The sequence below is a fragment of the Lepisma saccharinum genome, chromosome 14 (assembly GCF_977018435.1).
Source record: "Lepisma saccharinum chromosome 14, izLepSacc3.1, whole genome shotgun sequence".
Lineage (NCBI taxonomy): Eukaryota > Metazoa > Arthropoda > Insecta > Zygentoma > Lepismatidae > Lepisma > Lepisma saccharinum.
The window spans coordinates 56,579,374-56,599,329 of record NC_139242.1 but is presented as its reverse complement, the minus strand read 5'-3'; the positions used below and the strand labels follow the sequence as shown (position 1 = coordinate 56,599,329).

Here is a 19,956-nt window from a genome sequence, read left to right as displayed (position 1 = left end):
GAAAAGGCAACAATGACAGACCGTAAATTGTCTGTTGAACGAAAAAGAATGCCATCACCTGGTTTATTGAGTCCAATTAGTACCAATGTGCATGGGCACCAGGTCGAAAATCAATTAGGCAACATGTGAATCATTTTAATGAGACTAGTTATGTGCAAGGTCACATCCCCTGTAACCAACTGTCAACGCTGTTGTGCTGTCAGTGGTCTACTTTGCAAAATTTACACATGTTTCCCTATAATCTAGATTCATCAGGCATTGACAAATGATGCAAAACAAAAATGCCAGAAAGAAAGAATTTCCCAACTTGATCAAACAACAATCCAATATGCTGGAAAACCTTTGGTGCAGTGACAAAGCTTATTTTCACTTGGCAATTTTTAAAGCAAGACGTCTTTAAGCAATTACCACAGACACTAGGTGAACTGAGACTGAGAATGGGACAATGTGAGTTCATCAACCGTGGCAAAGCGCTTTCTGGAAAGAAGCAACATTCGACTGTAGCCCACAGCACACTCCACCTGCTCCCCTTCAGTTTGAGCCAAGCAGCAAGACTGTGCAGACATGTAAGACCCACGTTTGTGACAGAGGCCTTAAAGACAAAGATCAATGAAGCAATTCAGGATGACCAACGTTTCATATTAGACATTTAGCATGAATCTTTTCCTGTGATTTCACGATCTCTTCAAGAAATCATTACAGTACACCTTCTCAAAGATGCTGTCACTACACGATTGAATACATTGGTGCCAAATGAGTACAATGACTGTACCAACAAACTGGTATCACACTATCATCAGTGCTTGAATGGGCAAGGCAAAACTGTGAGCGAAAAGTAGAGTGAGGCATGTAGTTTCTGTACCATATTTTTTTTGCACGCATCATTTGCCGTTTGTGTTTTACACCAAAACATCCTTATTTTCTGGAGGACCCTCGTATGTTTGCATTTTCTTTTTCCCCATTCACATGCACCATATTATTAATCTCCATGACTTTTTTTAAAGTATGCTTACCAAGTCCAGTGTAATTACATGTTAACAGCTGCCTCAATGCCTTCAAAGACGGTGTAGCAAGAGGCTCCCCTCGTATCTGCATGATATCGTAGTCTAGTAAAGGCTCGTAGTGGTAAAAATTCCCTGGGTGGTTATTAAGTACATCTCCTAGAAAAGTGGAACCAGATCTCCACGTTGTGACTATAACATTCCTCACTGGCTGCCCTCCTTTCTCCATGACCAGGTCCTCCAGTTTGCTGTGGAAGGAATCATTGCATCAACAACTGTAACATCAATACATGCCACTTTTCAATCTAAATATCAGAAATTTTCCTCATATCATTTGTAATTTTGGTCGCTGATTTTGAACTAAAGTGTAATACAGTAGTCTACATGTAATAATATTGATAGTGATAACTGGGGCTCGAAAGTTGAAGACCTATAAATTGCCAAAAAAATACTATAAAAAGACCTAAAAATATCAAAAAAGGACCTTAAAACGGAAAAAAGGACGGATAAATGTGATCCAAATTAATTAATAACTTCAGTTTTAATTACATATTTAATGTATATGGTTGTATACACCGTGCTGAAAGCTTCAAAACAAGAGAAAGTTGCCACTTACAGCGCAACCTTCCAGACAAGTTACGGTTAAAGGACCTTGTACCGTATCTGCTTCAGTCATCCAAAAATGTTTCTCTCTCGTTTCAGGGATGGTTCAAATATATTTATTTATTTATTTATTTACTACAGAAAGGATGTTTAAGAGGTGATGGTGATGATCTGATGATTATTCGAATTGAGAATGGGCAGTAAAAACGTAGTCGAAAGAAGGCGAAGTTGCAAAAAAAAGCCGTTAAGACCTAAAAAAAAAGGCTAAAAAAGGACCAATAAGCCAAAAAACGCCGAAAAAGGCAAAAAAGGACAAATAAAACCCAGCTTTTTCTGGCCTACAATGACCCAAAATGAACATATATTATGTTGGGCCTTGTCTTCAGACACTAGGGAAAAAAAGGATATTTCCTCAACTTCCAAGTCCTAGTAATAACCAATGTAGTACAGAGGAAAGAATCAATTTGACGATGACAAAAACTATAGAAGGTGCCAGAAAACATTCCGTGGCTGAGCAGGAGATAAATACTGATAAACTTGGGTGGACAAGTATGAATGAGTGCTCTCATCCCTCTAACCCCCCCCTCCCCCTCCTACTTTTCACTTTTTCGAATTTTTGAATTCTTTTCCATATTCTCTCAATTCCCTCTTTCCCCAGAGCACAAGGTTGCCAGATCACTACAAGGGAAAAGCAGGACATGCCGTCCAAATATTTAGGTATTTAAGTCAAAATGTAGGACAAATTATTCACAGTAAATAATGCACATTATTAGCATGAAGGAATGTAAAATTTACACATTTTCAGATTTTAAAATAATAACGATCTTTAGTGTTTTCTTAAATACAAAATTCCCAAACTTTTAATCAATACTTACCAGTATACTTCTTACTGGACTTGTTTTTAATCGTAGTTCTCAGAGAAGCCAATTTTTCATCATAATTTTGAGATAAATCAAATTATACATTATGAAACTCTGAACAGTCAAACTGTTTGAAATTATACTAAACCAGTACAAAACTGACATTAATGAAAATACTCTCTCAACATTTGCATTATGACCTGGAATGGCAAACAAATATTCAGCCATTGACACAACTTGAAATAATATGAAACATAATGTCCTTAAAGTACCTTGAAATGGTTCCAGAAGTTTCATTTGGGGTGCTTTATGTTTCAATAACTTTGATCTGTATACCACTTGTTTTACAATCAAAATATTGAATAAGAATGAGAAACACCATGAAGAATTCACGATTTATTGGTATAAACTCCAAAATGAGAAATTCCACTCAGGCATTGAACAGTGTCAACAGAATGTGTTCCTAAAACTTATATGATTAATAGATTCAGTCTTTGATCTTGCACAACACCACAACACACTTTTTCTATTTCTTTTTGGCAATGTCTGAATCAAAATAAATTTCACTGAGATTGGGGGCGCAGTCCAAACACTTCTAACTTGCATATTTTCCTTTGATTTCTCCTTGTTCAATTGAAACATGCTCAAAATGTAAGACATTTTTGATTTTTTCAAATTTCTCCCAGATGCCAGACAAAGCTAAAATTCAGGATGTGTCCCGGAAAAAGAGAACGTCTGGCAAGCCTTCTGGAGCATAACTTGGGGCCCAAACTTTGGAGAGGCCGAACATTTACCTCAGGTTCCAGCAGGTTAACAAAAATACTCTTCTAACTTGTACATTTTAATAAAACCTGAAAATCTTGGCGGGAAAGTAACCCCTTGAACCCCAAGTTCTTTCCTGTTCTAAACCTCCTTTTGCTTTCTCTAGCTGCTATTTTTCTCTTCCTTACAGAAACAAAGGTACCAATTTTCAGTGTGGCACTTGAAAATTTTCCAGTGTGGGGAAACTCCAATAAATTCTCTTAAAAAACGTAATCTTAGTTATAGGAAATAAAGCATTCATGTTCCAATTGAGATATTTTCCCCAGATACAATAAGTGCTTTTATTTCCAAACTCAGAATTGGCATTCATATTCTCCATTACCACACCGGTAAATATATTCACATATCTACTGACATTTAAGAGGAAGAAAAGTAAAAAGAATCAACCTGGAACTATGAAATGTTTTCAAGTCTTTTGAAAACTACAACAATTGCACTTATCTAACATGCTAAACTAAAACTATTTTTTTTGAGTGGAAGAAAAGGTTCTGTATGGCCACAGCTCTGCCATTTCAAATAAGATGTTAATATATAAATAAAAAATACTATTTAATCTTTTTTACAGAACCGGAAAAATATCAGCCTTCAAGGTATTGTATTTTAGCCAATACATATTAATAATATACAACTATTCATATATTTTTCTGAGTATATATAATATTAACATAATTGTCAAAGTCATAGCTTATGGTTTATGCATGCATTACGCATCAACTTTCAATCTAGCAAAAGTTACCTGGCATTGATGTTGTACTGGCCATTAGGGTACGGATAACCCATCATTTCTTCAGCAATATACTCTCTCTGCTCGTTAACAACATCATCAATATCTGCTGTGGTGTTCACCTCCACTTCGTTGCTGGCCCAGCTCTAAGTTTACACAAAATATAGGCATTTTCATACACATACAACAACAACAGAACATCTAAGCTACAAAAAAGCTCAATGATTTTATAATTTCCTCAAGATTTAGCATGCATAAATGCTTTTTCTGAACAGTGAAATTTCCCTGCTAGAAGCTGGTAACCACCTCCCTTTATTTCCTTTACATAGAAATATTTATGGAGGGGTCCACCACCCCCCACACAAAAAGAATTACGAAGTACTAAAATTAAATAATGAAAATATACTTGTTTAGCAGTAAGACTTGAACTTGAAGCTTTCCTGGCGATGAATAACGAATTTGTCACTCGAGAGCTAACGTCACTCTCATCTTCAGGGTACTACTTGGAATCATTTCCACAACTCACCTGGTCGATAGCTGGAGAGAATGTTTTCGCGATACTTGTTTAGCATGTGTTGTTTAGTCTATGGTTATTTCCACCGAACTTATTGTAAGGTAAGAATTATATTGGGATCATAGGACAGTACCAAAGAAGATTTATGCACACTACTACTTATAATAATATGCAAAAAATATTAATCATGAAGTTTACTTTTCGGCAATTGGATCCAACAATATTTTTTTTGTTATTGAATATATTTCTAGATACCTACCTGCGCCTTTATGATAGCAATTAATTGGGTGAGTCAAGCACCCAACACACTCCCTACTGTTCAATTTTTATTAATTAACTAATCAAATAATTAATAAGTTTAGCTTTGTCCATTCCTTTAACTCATTCTTGACGAGTCTATACCGCTTATCACGAATCTTGGCTGAATCTATGAATAAACAATTTATGCAATATATGTTTTATCCAATGTAGGACTAGACTTTGCACCAACTTCTTGACAGAACAATTTCACTTTTCAATCTTACTTTTATACACACGCACACACACATCCTCACGCACATTACAGGGTGCAAATTTGATACTCTTTTATCGTATCCTGATCCTGAACATGATTACCAGCAATAAACTTTTTATCAAATAATTCACGCACACTCACTTCAAGCGCATAACAGTTAAAATAAAGTCAACATTTGAGGGAGGGAAAAAGCTCAAAACAATGTTGCTGGTACACAACTTGAAGGTCGAAAGCATGCAAATTACATAATGTCTGAATTTGGCTTCTTACCTGAATAGACCTCCCGATGTCTACATGAGGTGTCCTCTCCACTACATTGGAGTTGGATAACCTCTGGCTGAGGAAGAACACGAGAATGCCGACGGAGAAGACCAGCACCAGATTGTATGCGCTGAACCTCTTGGGCATAGTCTCCGTCCTGCGGCTGCAAAATAGAGAAGACTATGTTAGTTGTGGGATTACTTAATATCAATCAATGTAGTTTATAGATGCTGGGAATGCATGGACGTTTACCACTTGGTAACTGCAACAAAGGAAATGCACAAATACCTCAGATGCACGAAATAACTTGCGCAAATTTATCAGGAAGGTCTCTAATAGATTCCCATCCCTTATTCAAATTACAAAAGATGAAGAATGGAAATGCATCGCTACTGTTGTGTGTAATTTAGCATATGCCAACATTTAATTTGGGATATGGGAAGCAAACATTGGATTCGAGACGCGGGTGGCTGACAGTCTATTCAAAACATCGTAACCCAGGGGTGCACACAGGGAGAGGGGGGGTAATGGTGCGGACCCCGGCATCAAAAATTTGGGGGCCCTTAAAATAAAATACAATAAAATTGAACATTCATATATTTTTCTACCTTTGCACCATGCTGCTATATGTGCGTTGAGATGGGGGAGAGGGGAATCAGGATATATTTCCTAGTAATTTATTTACTTTGGCTGGTTCCAAGTCGCTTTGCTACTAGGTGAAACATATTTAATCCGTTAGATGAAGAAAAGGAAGAATTTAAGGGGCAGATCAAGTAAAGTAAAGGAGAAAGTGACTTTCAGTAATGGGATGACACGCTGTCGTAATTAAATACTTTATGGAGATTATGACATGATCTGGGGTAATGCGCCATTGGCCTTGGGGAGAATGGGCACCCCTGGTGTAGCCGACAGTCGTTTTCGAAACACGGGTAGGGTAGCTAACATTGGATTCGATATACTATATTGAATTTGAAACACAAGGAACGGTGGATTCGCCCAAGCAGCATCACAGAGCTCACCGACAATGTTTTGCATATTAATTTACGGGGAGATTAGATCCTGAATAATGGAAGGACTAGAAGAGAGAGAGACATCCTTGTTGGACCATCCATGGGTGGTGAAATGAGGCAAACGGTCCTCAAATCAGCAAAAGTAGATTATAAACTTCCATCCTTCGTTTCATCACGAATTCAACCTTTCTCTGCAATATCGTAACTGCGAGAACATTACGGTACAACCAACAATATGCGGATATAAGTCACAGATTCGTGATCCGTATTGAGGTGCTGACGTTGCTAAAGGATGTTAACATTCGCAGTATTTTTCTCTCAAATGGGTCACGAGCGTTCTCAAGGCATCCGTTAAGTCTGTTAGCTTTTATTTGAACCCATTCATACTGTTAGAGAGAGTTCCGTCCTTGATTTCGAGAACACGCTATAAAGTTCAAATCCCAAGGGCCCCCCCACCCACACATTCAACGTTCTTTACCAGTGTTAAGTTAAGAATGAGGTACTGCAATTTGATGTAGAGTAGAGAAAATCTACGCGCAAAAAGGTTGAAGCGGTATGAAAGTCATCTTGTGTCAGTATTTTAATTTATTTTACTTTGAACATAAGGATTTTCTGCTTTGTTGCGGCATTTAACTATTGGTGAAGGACAAAGGCGTGCAATTTTTTTAGACGGAAGATATGGGGGGGCATTCCATGTCAAAGTGCCCTTGATTGGTTGGTTGGTTGATTTGATGTTTTAAGTCTACTTTATGCACAGTAAGGATAATCGGGACTGGACCTACAGTTTAAAGTGGGATCCGAACCACTATGTGCCTCCACCGGATATCGAACCCTGGGGACCTTGATTACAAGGCAACGACGCTACCACTGCGCCATCGGTAAGGCCCTAGAAACTAAGAAAAATGTTGCTTAATCGTCAGTAGAATAATTACATTAATGTCAAAAATGTAGTTTGGGCGTCCACCCGTGACAATGGAATGTCCCACATACATCCAAAGTTTTAGGTTTCGCCAAACTTATTGAAAGGCAAGGATTATATTGTGATCATATGACTGAATTACTGTACCACAAAAAATATTTATGCAAGATTTATTACTACTTATAACGTAACGTTTATAAAATATTACCAGGAACTTAATTTCTTGTCAACTCGATCTAACATCCTTTTTTTATTCAATAAATGTTAAATTCTTTATCTAATTCCCTTAAGACAGCAGTTTTTTTTTGTAAGCTAGATAATGATTTTGGTTTGGTTTGGTTTGATTTGCTTTATTTTACTTCGCTTCTTGTGCCATTTTTGGCTAATTTGCGAAGATGGGGATGAGTGATGATATGATGAATAGACACTCGCAAGCATCCATACCCAGGCCAGGATTCGAACCCGGGACCCCTGGCGTTGTAGCGCGATATGGAGCTAGATAATGAATACGTGCTGTAATATCACTATTCTTATACCGTCCTTTTACAGATTCATGCAATAAAAAATATAGGTCTAATATTAATTAATTTGAATATTTTAATTAATACTATTAATGTAATATAATTATAATGATTTTAGTTTAAACATTATTTTATTATTATTATTATTATTAATAATATTATTATTTTGAGACACTTGGTACGGACCCCCCCCCCACCCCGGAAACATATTTCTAGATAAATGCCTGTTTACAAAGTAACCCAGTGAGCGGTGGTTATTAAAAAAAAGCTTTTCCGTTTGATATTCTATGGATAACAAAGTTACAAATGAGGCAAAAACAGCCAAATTTACGTTAGTAGTTACGGAGTGGTGGAATGGTTAGTACAGCGCACTACGACGCCAAGGGTGCCGGGTTCGAATCCTGAGCATGGGTGTTCTTTGTGAGTGTCCCTTCATCAATTTCATCATATCATTTCATCAAATTTAGAACATCCTACTGTTAGAACTTAACGGTCTGTTAATTTACGAAAACAGGATTCAACTAAAAAAAAAAACTAAAAAAAACGACCATTTTATCGTGCATAAAGATTATAAATTGAAGTCGCGTGCACCACAAATATATTTTAAAAACGGAATCATTAAATTTACATTACTCATCGTATTTTTTCCCCCCGGTCGTTTGATGGCAACGGAAACTGACCGGTCTCACACCATCTCAATTTTTTTACAATGAATACCTGTATACTTCACTATAAAAATGGCAATGATTTATCCACACACCCAAAATATCCTCAATAAACACCCCCCAAACACAATTTTCACAGGAGGCCCAACTTTGGTCATTTTGGCTCTAAATTGACCATTACGTCCCCCAAACCGAACTTACACATCCCTCGCCCCTGATGGAAAATTGTGTATGAACCTCTGGTTAATGGTTTGAAATCTGAAAAGTATATTTTAAAAAACGTGCCAGACATTCGTGCATCTGGTGGGTGGAGTAAACTTCCTCAAGGATCTTACAATAGTCAATTGTTCGTAGTATATAATAAAGAATATTTGATAATAAAATCCTCGGGGAACTAAAAGGGACGAGGAGACAGGGGAGTGGAGAAGGTTACATAATTTAGAACTGCACAATTTGTATTAATGTCCAGATATTGTTAGAATAATTAAATCAAGGAGACTTAGGTGGGCAGGCCATGTGGCACGAATGGGAGAGGAAAGAAGAGTTTACAGGATTCTTGTTGGGAAATCTGATATGAGACCTGTAGGGAGGCCAAGACGAAGATAACGTTGAGATGGATCTAAAGAAAATCTGTAAGGATGGAAAAGATTGGATTGATCTTGCCCAGGATAGGAACAGATGGAAGGCTTGTGTTGCTGCAGCCATAAACCTTCGGGTTTAAAAAGGCTAGAGAGTTGGTTCGATATAATATTATTGGTTATACTGTCACTGCAACTTCATTTCATATGAAAGACCTGCCCCCTCCTATAAAATTCCTGGCGACGCCCATGCAGTGATGTGCGTCTACGCGTAAAAACGATAGTCTACATTCTACACGTAGACTATTTTATACACGTAGATGACGTAATCTATGTAAACAACATGGCGAGTGGTGATAACTTAGCAAAGGGCGCCGTGAAAGGAAAACAAAATTATACTGCGAATCAGTTGCTGATGTGTGAGGAGAACTTTTCATGCTCTTCCTTTCAAATTCGAACAATTTCTCACCTAGGAAAAAAAAAACATAAAATATTCTATTGTTTTATGGGAAAAATACTAATTTTTCCTCATGACTGCCATCTGTTGTTTTTTTGCATACGATTTATCTTCTTCCATAGTTGATGATAGAAGAAAAGATACATTTTGTTGTAAATAGGATTCTTGTCAGTTCGTTAGGAACCAATATAGTTGAAAATGCCACTTTCCTTTCATGAAAGCCTTGAAAATTAATTTTAATGCACTTTAGATTGTCTACGTAGTCTATGTAAACTACAACCCAATGTAATCTACGCGTAGATTAAGTGTAGACAACGCATGTAAACGTAAACTTATAGTGTACGGCACATCACTGGTCCCATGCTTCCAACCTATCTCACATGAAAATTCCGAACACACAAAAAGGACTGGCCCACCTATATGTATTCAACCCTCTAAGCAGTCTTCAGGTTGCCAATTATCTTATCTTCAGTGATTTCATAGATATTCATAGTTGTTCTGTCACATAATGAGACTATGCTACCTCAGTAATTATATTGTGCGTACGTTACACCAGAAAACTTTCAGCGTAGAGTTTCTTTTCGCAGGGAAAACCCGTTGGTGCGACAGGAACACGGTTGAGCTTCGTGAATGACATCATCGTGCCCAGAGGATGGCACGCTCTCTCCCGTGCATTGACCCACTAAAATGAAAGATAATCGAGTTCTCTTCCTTTGGTATATGGGAACGGATGCGGCAAACCGTCGAAACGAACGACCTCCAGATCATTATTATTATTAATATATTCGATAATATTTGTTTAACAAGTGCATTGAGAATGATTTTCACATTTAGAAAACACTGCTTGAGCAACATTTTCTAGATAATTGTAATATTGAAATAAATCAGCAGTATCGACTAGAGTCGTTTTCACGTTCAGAAGAGACAACGGCGCTTATGGAGAAACCGCACAGTGTTGCCAATACAGCGCTAGCTCATGTCGCCGGGAAATGATGACCTTCCTTCACAATGAAGGTGTTACATCTTTTGTATATATAATGATAATTATATGTAATTATTAACATTAATATTATACTGTGAACGTTACAGTTACCCTTTTTACTATGATCCATTGCGATCACTACACACGCGAGTGTAATGCACGAATATGACACTTCAGAAATCACTTAAAAAAGTAAAAATCACTGAGAGCTCACACAACTGAAAACACTTTTTCGGGAGAGGGAAAAATTCTAAACAGACCAAAGCAGATCTCTCACTCAAGTAAGGGGACCCTGGCACATGGGTTAGATTCAAGTTGCAACCCAAACAAACAAATGAGTTATGGCCCACGTGAACTGATAAGACGCGAATGACTCAAGCAAGGCATGTCATATTTCTATCTTGAAGCCCCATATTTTGTCACGTGTTGGAAAGCCTTTCAAAGGTTAATATGGTGTCTATGAATTTATGTGTAGGTTGGAAACTGAAAGGTGATCTTCATTTCAGCATTAATGTCGACAGTAATGTAAACGAAAACAACGTGTATTTGCGACAGCACTAATGTTGCTCACAACAGCAGCATTGGAAATAATTGTCAATTATTAAATTTAAGTAATTTCAATTCTATTATAACAAACTGCATGAAGTTCATATTTTTACTGAATGGAAATAAAATAACAACTGGAAAACTTTGTGATGATAGCCGGAATGCTGCGGTGAGTCGGCTCAAGATGGCCAGACAACGTCTCCTTACTTCGCGCGCGGTTCGGGTTAAAAAGAAACTCCAAATGCATGGAAGTAATATTTCTGGGAACCTTTGAGTGGTTAAAAAAATAATTTCATTATTTTCTCCACAACTTTGTCGCTGGAAGTTTTTACTTGGAATTACAGAACAAAAAATGGCCAGCGACGACATTTTCTACTGCACGAATATAAAAAATCTCCACATACTTTATTTGAATATTTTTTAATGCAAATATGCTTTAAAGTATTGATAAATTCTGAGTACCACCGTCACCTATGACAATTAAAAAACAGTGTCAATTTTTTTCATAATGAAAGCTTCAATTTTACGGCATGTTTCAACGTTAGGAATGAAAACAATGTAAAAATTGTGTTTTCACGGAAAATTTGCGTTTTTAATTTATCTAAAATTATGTAAGCAAGTTACCAGTTTTTTGTGTTCACCATCGTATTCTCTACAAAATTTCCTGCAAAACTGCAGGTACCGATTTTACTTAAGCTAAATTTGTAAATCCAGAAATTTCACAACAGCGCGCTCGTATTTCCCATAAGAAAAGCATTGCCCATAAGAGCCCATTGTATCTTCTGAACGTGAAAACGACTTTAGTGTTGGGCGATATATCGGGATATTGAAAAAATATCGTCCAGGCGATATCAACTAGACGATATATGGTGACGATATTTTGGCGATATATCGTCACGATATTTGGCGATATATATCGTGTTGGTGATATATCGTCACGATATTTTAGCGATATATATCGTGTCAACGATATATCGTCACGATATTTGGCGATATACAGTATATCGTGAAGACTATATATCACCGATAACACGATACGTAAAAAATATCGTATCGTCTATGACGATATTTTCTTGACGATACATCGCGATATTAAATTACCGATATCGTCCATTCCTAGTATTGACTTTCTTTCGGAATGACAAAGATTTATAAACTTTATATTATATATATTTATATTATATTATATTATATTATATTTTACTACAGTAACCCTTTCTTCTGTATTTTCTTGTCCATTTTGGTAATAAACACATTCGATTAAAAAAAAGGTTAATTTCTTTTAAAAATTCCACGTCATAGACTTATGAAATATCAAAAAAAAATTTAGCCATCATATCTTTTCTTCTTTCTTTCCATTTAGGCTATTTTATGTTGCTTTTTTACCTCTTGGGGAAACCGCGACGATGCGGATAAAGTGAATGACGGGGCAAGCACAATGATACACCATTGCCTTGTTGTGTTAACCACTCCGCAAGGCAGGTCGGCATTTCACGACTTTAGTATACACGCAAACGTATTTAGCATATCCCACTTCTAGGCAAGGATTAACGTTTTTTGGTGGTTCACGATTATGGAAAAGAAGGTACGACATGCAATGCAACATTTGCGTGTGGTCTCACTTAAATCTCCTTGCATAACATGAAAACATGAGGCAATCACTAAGTTAATGCCACTTTGAAATTCAGGGTCCTAAAATCTATAAAAAAAATTCCACTTCTTGTGGTCGTAAGAATTTCATTCTAGAGCAATGTAACTTGGCGAGATTTCGAGAGGGGCACGAGCCCGGTGAACTCATGTGTGTATCCAGAGAGGTAGGATGAAGAGAGAGAGAGAGAGAGATCAACACCACGACCTGGCCACCTTTACCATTTATTTATTTATTGAGAAAATTCCAGATACAGCACAGTTGGCCATTTTACCCTCCAGGTTCACACTTTATACGACGCTGGGTGGGCGCCGGAACCGCTTGAACAGGTGGGAAAATTCCCGGATCTCCCCCGCCGGGAATTGAACCCGGGTCTCTAGCATGGTAGTCGGACGCACGAACGACTGAGCTACCGCGGCTTGTATAGGGGTAATAAATTTTACTTCCTTCTCAGATTTGAACATTTTGTATAAAATGTTGTAATATGATACTGAGAAATACATCTTCAGGGCTTCTACCCCTTACTTTTTCGCCTTTACATGGCGGCTGCTAGATAAGGGATTTGCCCCCGAAAGCAGCGTGTCAGTATTCGGAAAGATACTTTCTAAAAGTAACTAAGTTATAGTTACTCATTTTCAAAAGTGAAAAGTAATTGTACGTTACTATAACAGTACCAAAGAGTTACGAAATTAAGCTCTTCTACCCACGTTACAATTATCAAGCTAAGAACTAAAGTGTCTTAAAATAACCGTAAAAAGTAACTATTGATAATGTTACTTCTATTGCAAAAAAGTAACTGTTACGGGGGGGGGGGACCCCAGAACAGTGCACAGCCTCCACCCGCATACATTCGAGGGTATGCGCATATGTCCTGGTGCCTAAAAATACAGCGTGTTCAAAAAGTGACGCAACCTTATGGGAAATCTTATGAATTGTTCTCGTTTCGTTATAACGATAAATAAATACATATATAGATGCATATATAGATGCTGAATAACTGAGCAACAATGAGCTATACGTTGCAACAGCGTATATTCATTGTGACAAGAGTACATCCACAACAGCAGTTTAGCACAGTATTCCGGAATTGAAAGACAATATTCGTAGCTGCGTTGGTAACATCTCACAGATAACATTGAAAAGGGTTTTCAACAACATACAACATAGTTCGTCGTGTCCACTTGTGTGAAGAACAAAACTGCAGTCACTTCCAGCACTTAAAGTAAAAAAAATGTAATAAATGTTTTCTCTTAAGGTTGCGTAACTTTTTGAACACCCTGTACTAGGACGTCTTTTTCGCGAATGTCGGTTCTCCTGTTCTTCTTTTCTCTTTTCTTTATTGATCGATTTTTACAAATTGTCTTCACTCTATAGGTGTCTTGTACAGATATTCTACAGGATCAAGTACCAAGGCTGTTCGGTATTCCTGAGCAGCCCCGGTTTACAAGCATATTTATGTTAAAATAACCGAGTCTAAAGCTAAAAATATTAGCAGTAACACTGTTGCAGTTTGAATTCCTACAATAGAGTAATTGCTACTTCCAAACACTGACACACACCAAGGGGGCCCGCAGGATTCTTTTCTCGGGGGGGGGGGGCAGAGTAAGATTATACATCTTGCCCTTCATTCTTAGAAGCTTATATTTCACCACTTATTGCTATTTGTTATTGTTTTATAAAATCATGACATTGAAATTAAATTTAAAATTCTCTGACATTGTTGACAAGTTCAGACTTGATTCCATTCTAAATAGAACTTGGATTTGCCTTGTTTACATTCCATAAACATCTATAAACGCTCGTAGTTTTTTTCTTTCTTGTACTTTATAACGATGCATCATGAAACGGAGACCACTTAATCTGGTCCCTGATCCATGTTTTTACGCGCCGAAAGATACTGTAAAAAAGTAATTCAATATGACGGCATGTGCATTGTCTGTCATACATCCCGAACAGATGAGAAATTCCAAAGAGTCGTTTTTAAAAGTGGTTCATTCTTGCTATTTGTTTGCACTCTACATGTCTGAAACTTCTTGAAATTAACAATTGCTATTTCAGGAGCGCAAAACAATCATTTCAGAGGGAAATAATGTGTAGAATTCGAGATTTTATCGGGAGGAATCTGGATATATTCCCAAGCCCACCCACCCCGCACGGCAGTTAACATGATTCTAATGTCTCTGGTAAGAATATTCTCTTATTATTTTGTTGGACATGGCAGTTAATTGTTGTAACTTACAGCCTGTAAATCGCATTATTTGTTACAAAATACGCTACAGTATTACCATTTTCCAAATATGTCATGGGGGGAAAGTGCCCCCTCTGGCCCCCTCCTTGCGGGCGCCCTTGACACACACACACACCACAAAAGGCGTTATGAATTCAATCCCAGCGCCTAACTACAGTTCCACGAGTCCTGAAAAAAAAGAACAGGGGGAAGGGGGCAGAGTTTTCAGAATGGTACGTCATCACGCGAAGCACTAACTGGAGCACGGCACCATCAGGCACTGCCTATCACGCCAAACGGCCGCCTGATCGATTATTCTAATATAACGAATGGGGTAAAGGCCTGTCTCCCGAAATCACGGACAAGCAGCCCCGGGGTGTTTCGTAAAGGGCTGCCGAGAAGAGCATGAAAGAATGGATGGGCGTGGACCGATTTCAGAGCTCCCTCTGCACATTACACAGTTTTCACAGCCTTTGCTTCACGTAGCTACACCTCACTTATCTGCGAGACGGGATTTTGGATGAATCACGTCCTCTGTTGAAAACAACGAGTCACAAAATTCAACCCTTCGGGAATATCCGTGATCAAAATCATGAGTAATGGCATTCGAACTTCTCTCCCTAGACGTCAGTATGATCTCGATGCGTTACTGACGCGTTAGAGCCATTTTAATGCTTTTTTTCTGACAACCCGAAAAGGAGCAAATTGGTACAATAATTTCATTCATAACTTTTTACTGGTTAAAGATACATCGCAATAACCTTCACCACTGCATTTGTCGTGAAATTCTAGCCGGATTTGACATATCATATTACCCCATTCCAATTTACAATTTTGAAGTTGAATTCAAGTTGGCGACCGTCATCGTCATATGCCCTATACCATTTCCCCCCACCCCCATTACAAACCTGCAGTGTTAGTCTTGCGGAACAGTATGTCATTCAACTTTTATTGAGGTGTCTCAATACTTTTGGACAACTCTGTATTATGATAATCAATAAAATATTACATTATGCAATAATTTACATTTACTGTATTTACAGGTGTCTAGGCTTTCTACAGCATATCTGTGGATGACATCATCAACGAAACTTTCTGTGGGTTCCCCTTCCCCATCAGTTGATACCTTCACACAAGCTGGTCCTGGGTCAATCAAATTTCTTAACTTAGCAGTTGTGTCAAAACGGCCGATAATTTAAATTCGTTTATTAGTTTACTTTTCATTATAAAGAGGACCAAATCATGCTTACTACTACGAAAAAAAAAGTATGTTCTACGTTAAATTAAAACACTATTAAGCCTTGTTTCCATGATATGAAAGATTCAATATGCTGACCAAGGCAGTAATTTATTTTATTATAAAACATAAACTAAACGTAACGTTTCAACCTTCTAGCAAGGTCTTCTTCAGACTCTGTACCCAGTACAAATGTAAGAAGGTACAAAAACAGGACGATATATATACACAAAAATAACTCCCCTCCAGACTATTAGAAAGTTGTTCTGAAACATTATAGCAGGTGGCTTTCCCTTGTCAACTGTGTGTACATAGGAGAAACGAAAAAGAGGCTGAAAGACAGGTTGAAACAACATAGGGATGATGTACGACTTAAGAGAGAGAGAAATGCGATATTTAAACACACGAGAGAAACAGGACATGACATAGAGTGGGATGAGGCTAAGCAGATAGGAAGGGAGAAGAGAATGCTAGTGAGAAAATGGAAGGAAGCCAAGGAAATAGAGAAGAAAGGTGAAGAAGACACAATGAACTGGAATGGGGGATTGAAGTTAAACAAAGAATGGAAGAAGATGTTAGAGTGGAAAGGACAAGAGAGAAAGAGGGGAGGAGAAGGAAGAAAAATGAAGGGAAAAGAGCGTGAGATAAAGAGTCCAACCACATTCTAGATGGAAGTAAATATTTTTAGCCTTTTAGGTGAAAGTACAGTTGACAAGGGAAAGCCATCTGCTATAATGTTCCAGAACAACTTTCTAATAGTCTGGAGGGCAGAATGCGTATATAAATCGTCCTGTTTTTGTACCTTGTTACATTTGTACTTGGTGCAGAGTCTGAAGAAGACCTTGCTAGAAGGTTGAAACGTTACGTTTAGTTTATGTTTTATAATAAAATAAATTTCTGCCTTGGTGAGCATATTGAGTGTTAAATTAAAGTAAATCATCCCGCCCCCCCCTCAATTCATCATTGTTTTGGACAATCGCGAAGATGATCAAATTGATAAAGGGACACTCCATGCCAGGATTCGAACCCGGGACCACTGGCGTCGTAGCACGCTGTGCTAACCACTCCACCACGGAGGTCGGCTCTGGGATGACACTCAAATTGGTTCGTACTTTTTATCTTGCGTTGCTTTTCTACCACATGGACTGGTAATTCAAAATCATTGTATTTATGGCTCACAAGGCACCAAGATATGGTGTACGAATTTAAGCGAAAGAATACACAAGCTCGACCATGATTCGAACTCGGGCGGGCAAGCCGTGCCACTGATGAGACAATTTCCATACAAGTAAAACAGCGGAACTGAAAAATCATAGCAACTCAGGTTATCTCAGTAGCGGTGTGCCGAAGACCTGATTCAATTAATTGATTGAGTTAGTTTATTTTACTTCGCTTTTCAGCAACTTTTGAAAATTCACGAACTTTCCCTTAGAGTGACTGGACATAACACACGGAGCAAGGAAACTTTCCACACTGCAACTCCCAGACTCTCACTCATACAATATAGGCTACCGAATCAGTTCAACAACATATCAAACCAAATCTTCAGCTTTTATTCGTCTCTTATCGCCAACCTACAAAAAATATACATATGTAAGTAATGCTCAATCTTGATACTGTTTTTGTCTTTTTTAACACTAGTCTACTGTTGTACTATTGTATCTTCCAGGTTTAAAATGGCATCTGCTGTTCTGGAAATGTCAATAAATAAATGCATTGCGAAGAATGGTGGTACGATGAAATGGACGAAGAAACAATCATACACAAATAGGGACGACAAAACACGCCCTACAGATCATACTGGCTGCGAGTCCAGACGCCAGAGCCTCGCTAGTCTGCAAAATCTAACCCACGGTGTACTACGTGGAAGGGGGCTCGCATTTGGGTACCTGCGGGAAGGATCAACCCTTATACCACACGAGATTCGAGGCCTGATCGAACCTTCATTGTAAGTTAAGGCCTTTCCGATGGCGTAGTAGTAACTTAAAACTGTAGATCCAGTCCCGATTAGCCTCCCTGTGTATAAAGTAGGCTTAAAACAAAACTCAAACTTGCACTTAAATTTCTACTCAGTACATCTCTCGTGTGACAAAACGTAAACCAAGATGTCATTCAGGTATTTATGTTCTAAAATCAGTGTTGTGACAGTCTTGATCGAACCTATGAGCCCTAACCATTACGGAGAAGCTAAGTCGCAAATAGAGATGGTACAGAGGCGAGATCGAGCAGACGTTTGTATAACTGGTTGCATTTCCAGTTGGCGATAGACCTACATGACTATTTCTCGCTCTTTCTGTCCCCCAGTCATCCATGCGGGGGTAGCTTCATGGGTGTCAATAAACTCGGTTGCGAAGTAAAAGCTGTAGGGGTAACTTCACTCTCCCGAAGCAACGTTGCCAAGCGTACTTCTGGTTTTGTCAGTTGGTGGTCGTTTCGGAAATTCATTGACTTGTGCAGTTGTACCGGCATTAACCCCTGTTGATTTCCGGTGCTCGTGCTGACGATATCGTTATCGGAGAACTCTCTCGTTTGGTGGCAACTGTATATCCGGCGTTCATTTGCTTCGAGCGTTCGGTGCCTTGGGACACGAAAATGGCCGATGTCAGGCCGTGTCCGGATTGGCAAGCGCTCCGTCCCGATCTCTCCGTTGCTTTCGTGTGCCGTCGAAGTCGTCCGAATCTACATGTCCCCTTGCAGTACGGTTGTCATTTTTTCCACCATGTGTCAGTCCGAACGTCACTCACTGCGCTCTGATGCGCAGGCGCACAGTAAGCATGCAGAAGGCAGATGGCAAACAAACATCATTTTATTTTGTATTCAGTAAATGTTGTCTGTACAAAGTGAAAGTTGGAATATGACTGCCAAGCACAGGGCCACAGCGAGTTCAAGCGTGCATCCGTCGCACCTTTCACCTCTACCCTCCAACTCCACGTAAGCTGCCAATTCGGACAACGGAAGTTGGCCGATTCCCCGGATGGAACGGTGCTCTAGGCGACATCTGCTGCCGATTCGGACGCGGCCTCACTCGAAGAAAAGTCAACTGATCACCGATTCGCTGTTTCCCAGCCGCAGGCTGGAAATGCGACCAGTATAACATCAAGGGAAGACCAAGTGTTCATTTCGTAGACATCCTCAAGTCTGCAAAGACCAGGGGAAAGTCATATCAGGATCAGGCCCGTAGCTAGAATTGATCTCCAGGGGGGGCTTTGTAAACCAAGCCTATTTTTCAAAAAGTTAAAAGTATTAAATGAAGATGTGTGTGTGTGTGTGTGTGTGTGTGTGTGTGTGTGTGTGTGTGTGTGTGTGGTGGGGGAGTCATTAACTTATATAAAATTTATAAATATCATACAGATAATACATTTTCACACATTTTTTAAACCATCTCTTGGAGTGTTAATTGATTGAAACTGAAACAGTAGAGGTTCTGAAACGTTTTCGTTTCACGGCGCCCCAAGTGTTTCAAGATTTTTCCTCTGCGCCCTAGTCAGAATGTGGGCCTATCTTGCACTTGCAACGCCCAATTAGTGTGGTTAGGTTGCTTGCCTTAGTTAAAAAATGTATACACAGTTTTCAAATTCAGAAACATTTTACATGTAAAAAGTACTAAATAAGCAAATATTTGGAACAATATAATCATTTCAGTGAAAATAATGTAACATTTTGCTGAAACCCTAAAACCCAGCCACGGTTTGGGGACCACTGCACACTCAATACTACAGATGATACAGATATGTATATCACACACAAAAGAACGCACAATATCCACATTCAATCACATTGCCTAGAGTACATTTCACGCCCGGCCGAAGCAATGAAACTCCCCTTCGTTCCCAAAACTTGAGAGCCGTTGACCTTGATGCAGATGAG

At 38.6% G+C, this 19,956-nt stretch overlaps 1 protein-coding gene across 4 annotated transcripts in view; it reads right to left on the bottom strand.

Annotated features, from left to right (window-relative positions):
• The window catches only part of LOC145998913 (carbohydrate sulfotransferase 4-like), a 186,565-nt gene that overhangs the window by 23,515 nt on the left and 143,094 nt on the right, over positions 1 to 19,956 (bottom strand). For all 4 annotated transcript variants that reach the window (XM_083135670.1, XM_083135669.1, XM_083135672.1 and 1 more), the window contains 3 exons: positions 5,309 to 5,462; positions 4,023 to 4,156; positions 1,014 to 1,249 (listed from right to left, as the gene is read on the bottom strand). In XM_083135670.1, the coding sequence (XP_082991796.1) occupies positions 1,014 to 1,249; positions 4,023 to 4,156; positions 5,309 to 5,462 (524 nt within the window). The remainder of the gene's footprint in view (positions 1 to 1,013; positions 1,250 to 4,022; positions 4,157 to 5,308; positions 5,463 to 19,956) is intronic.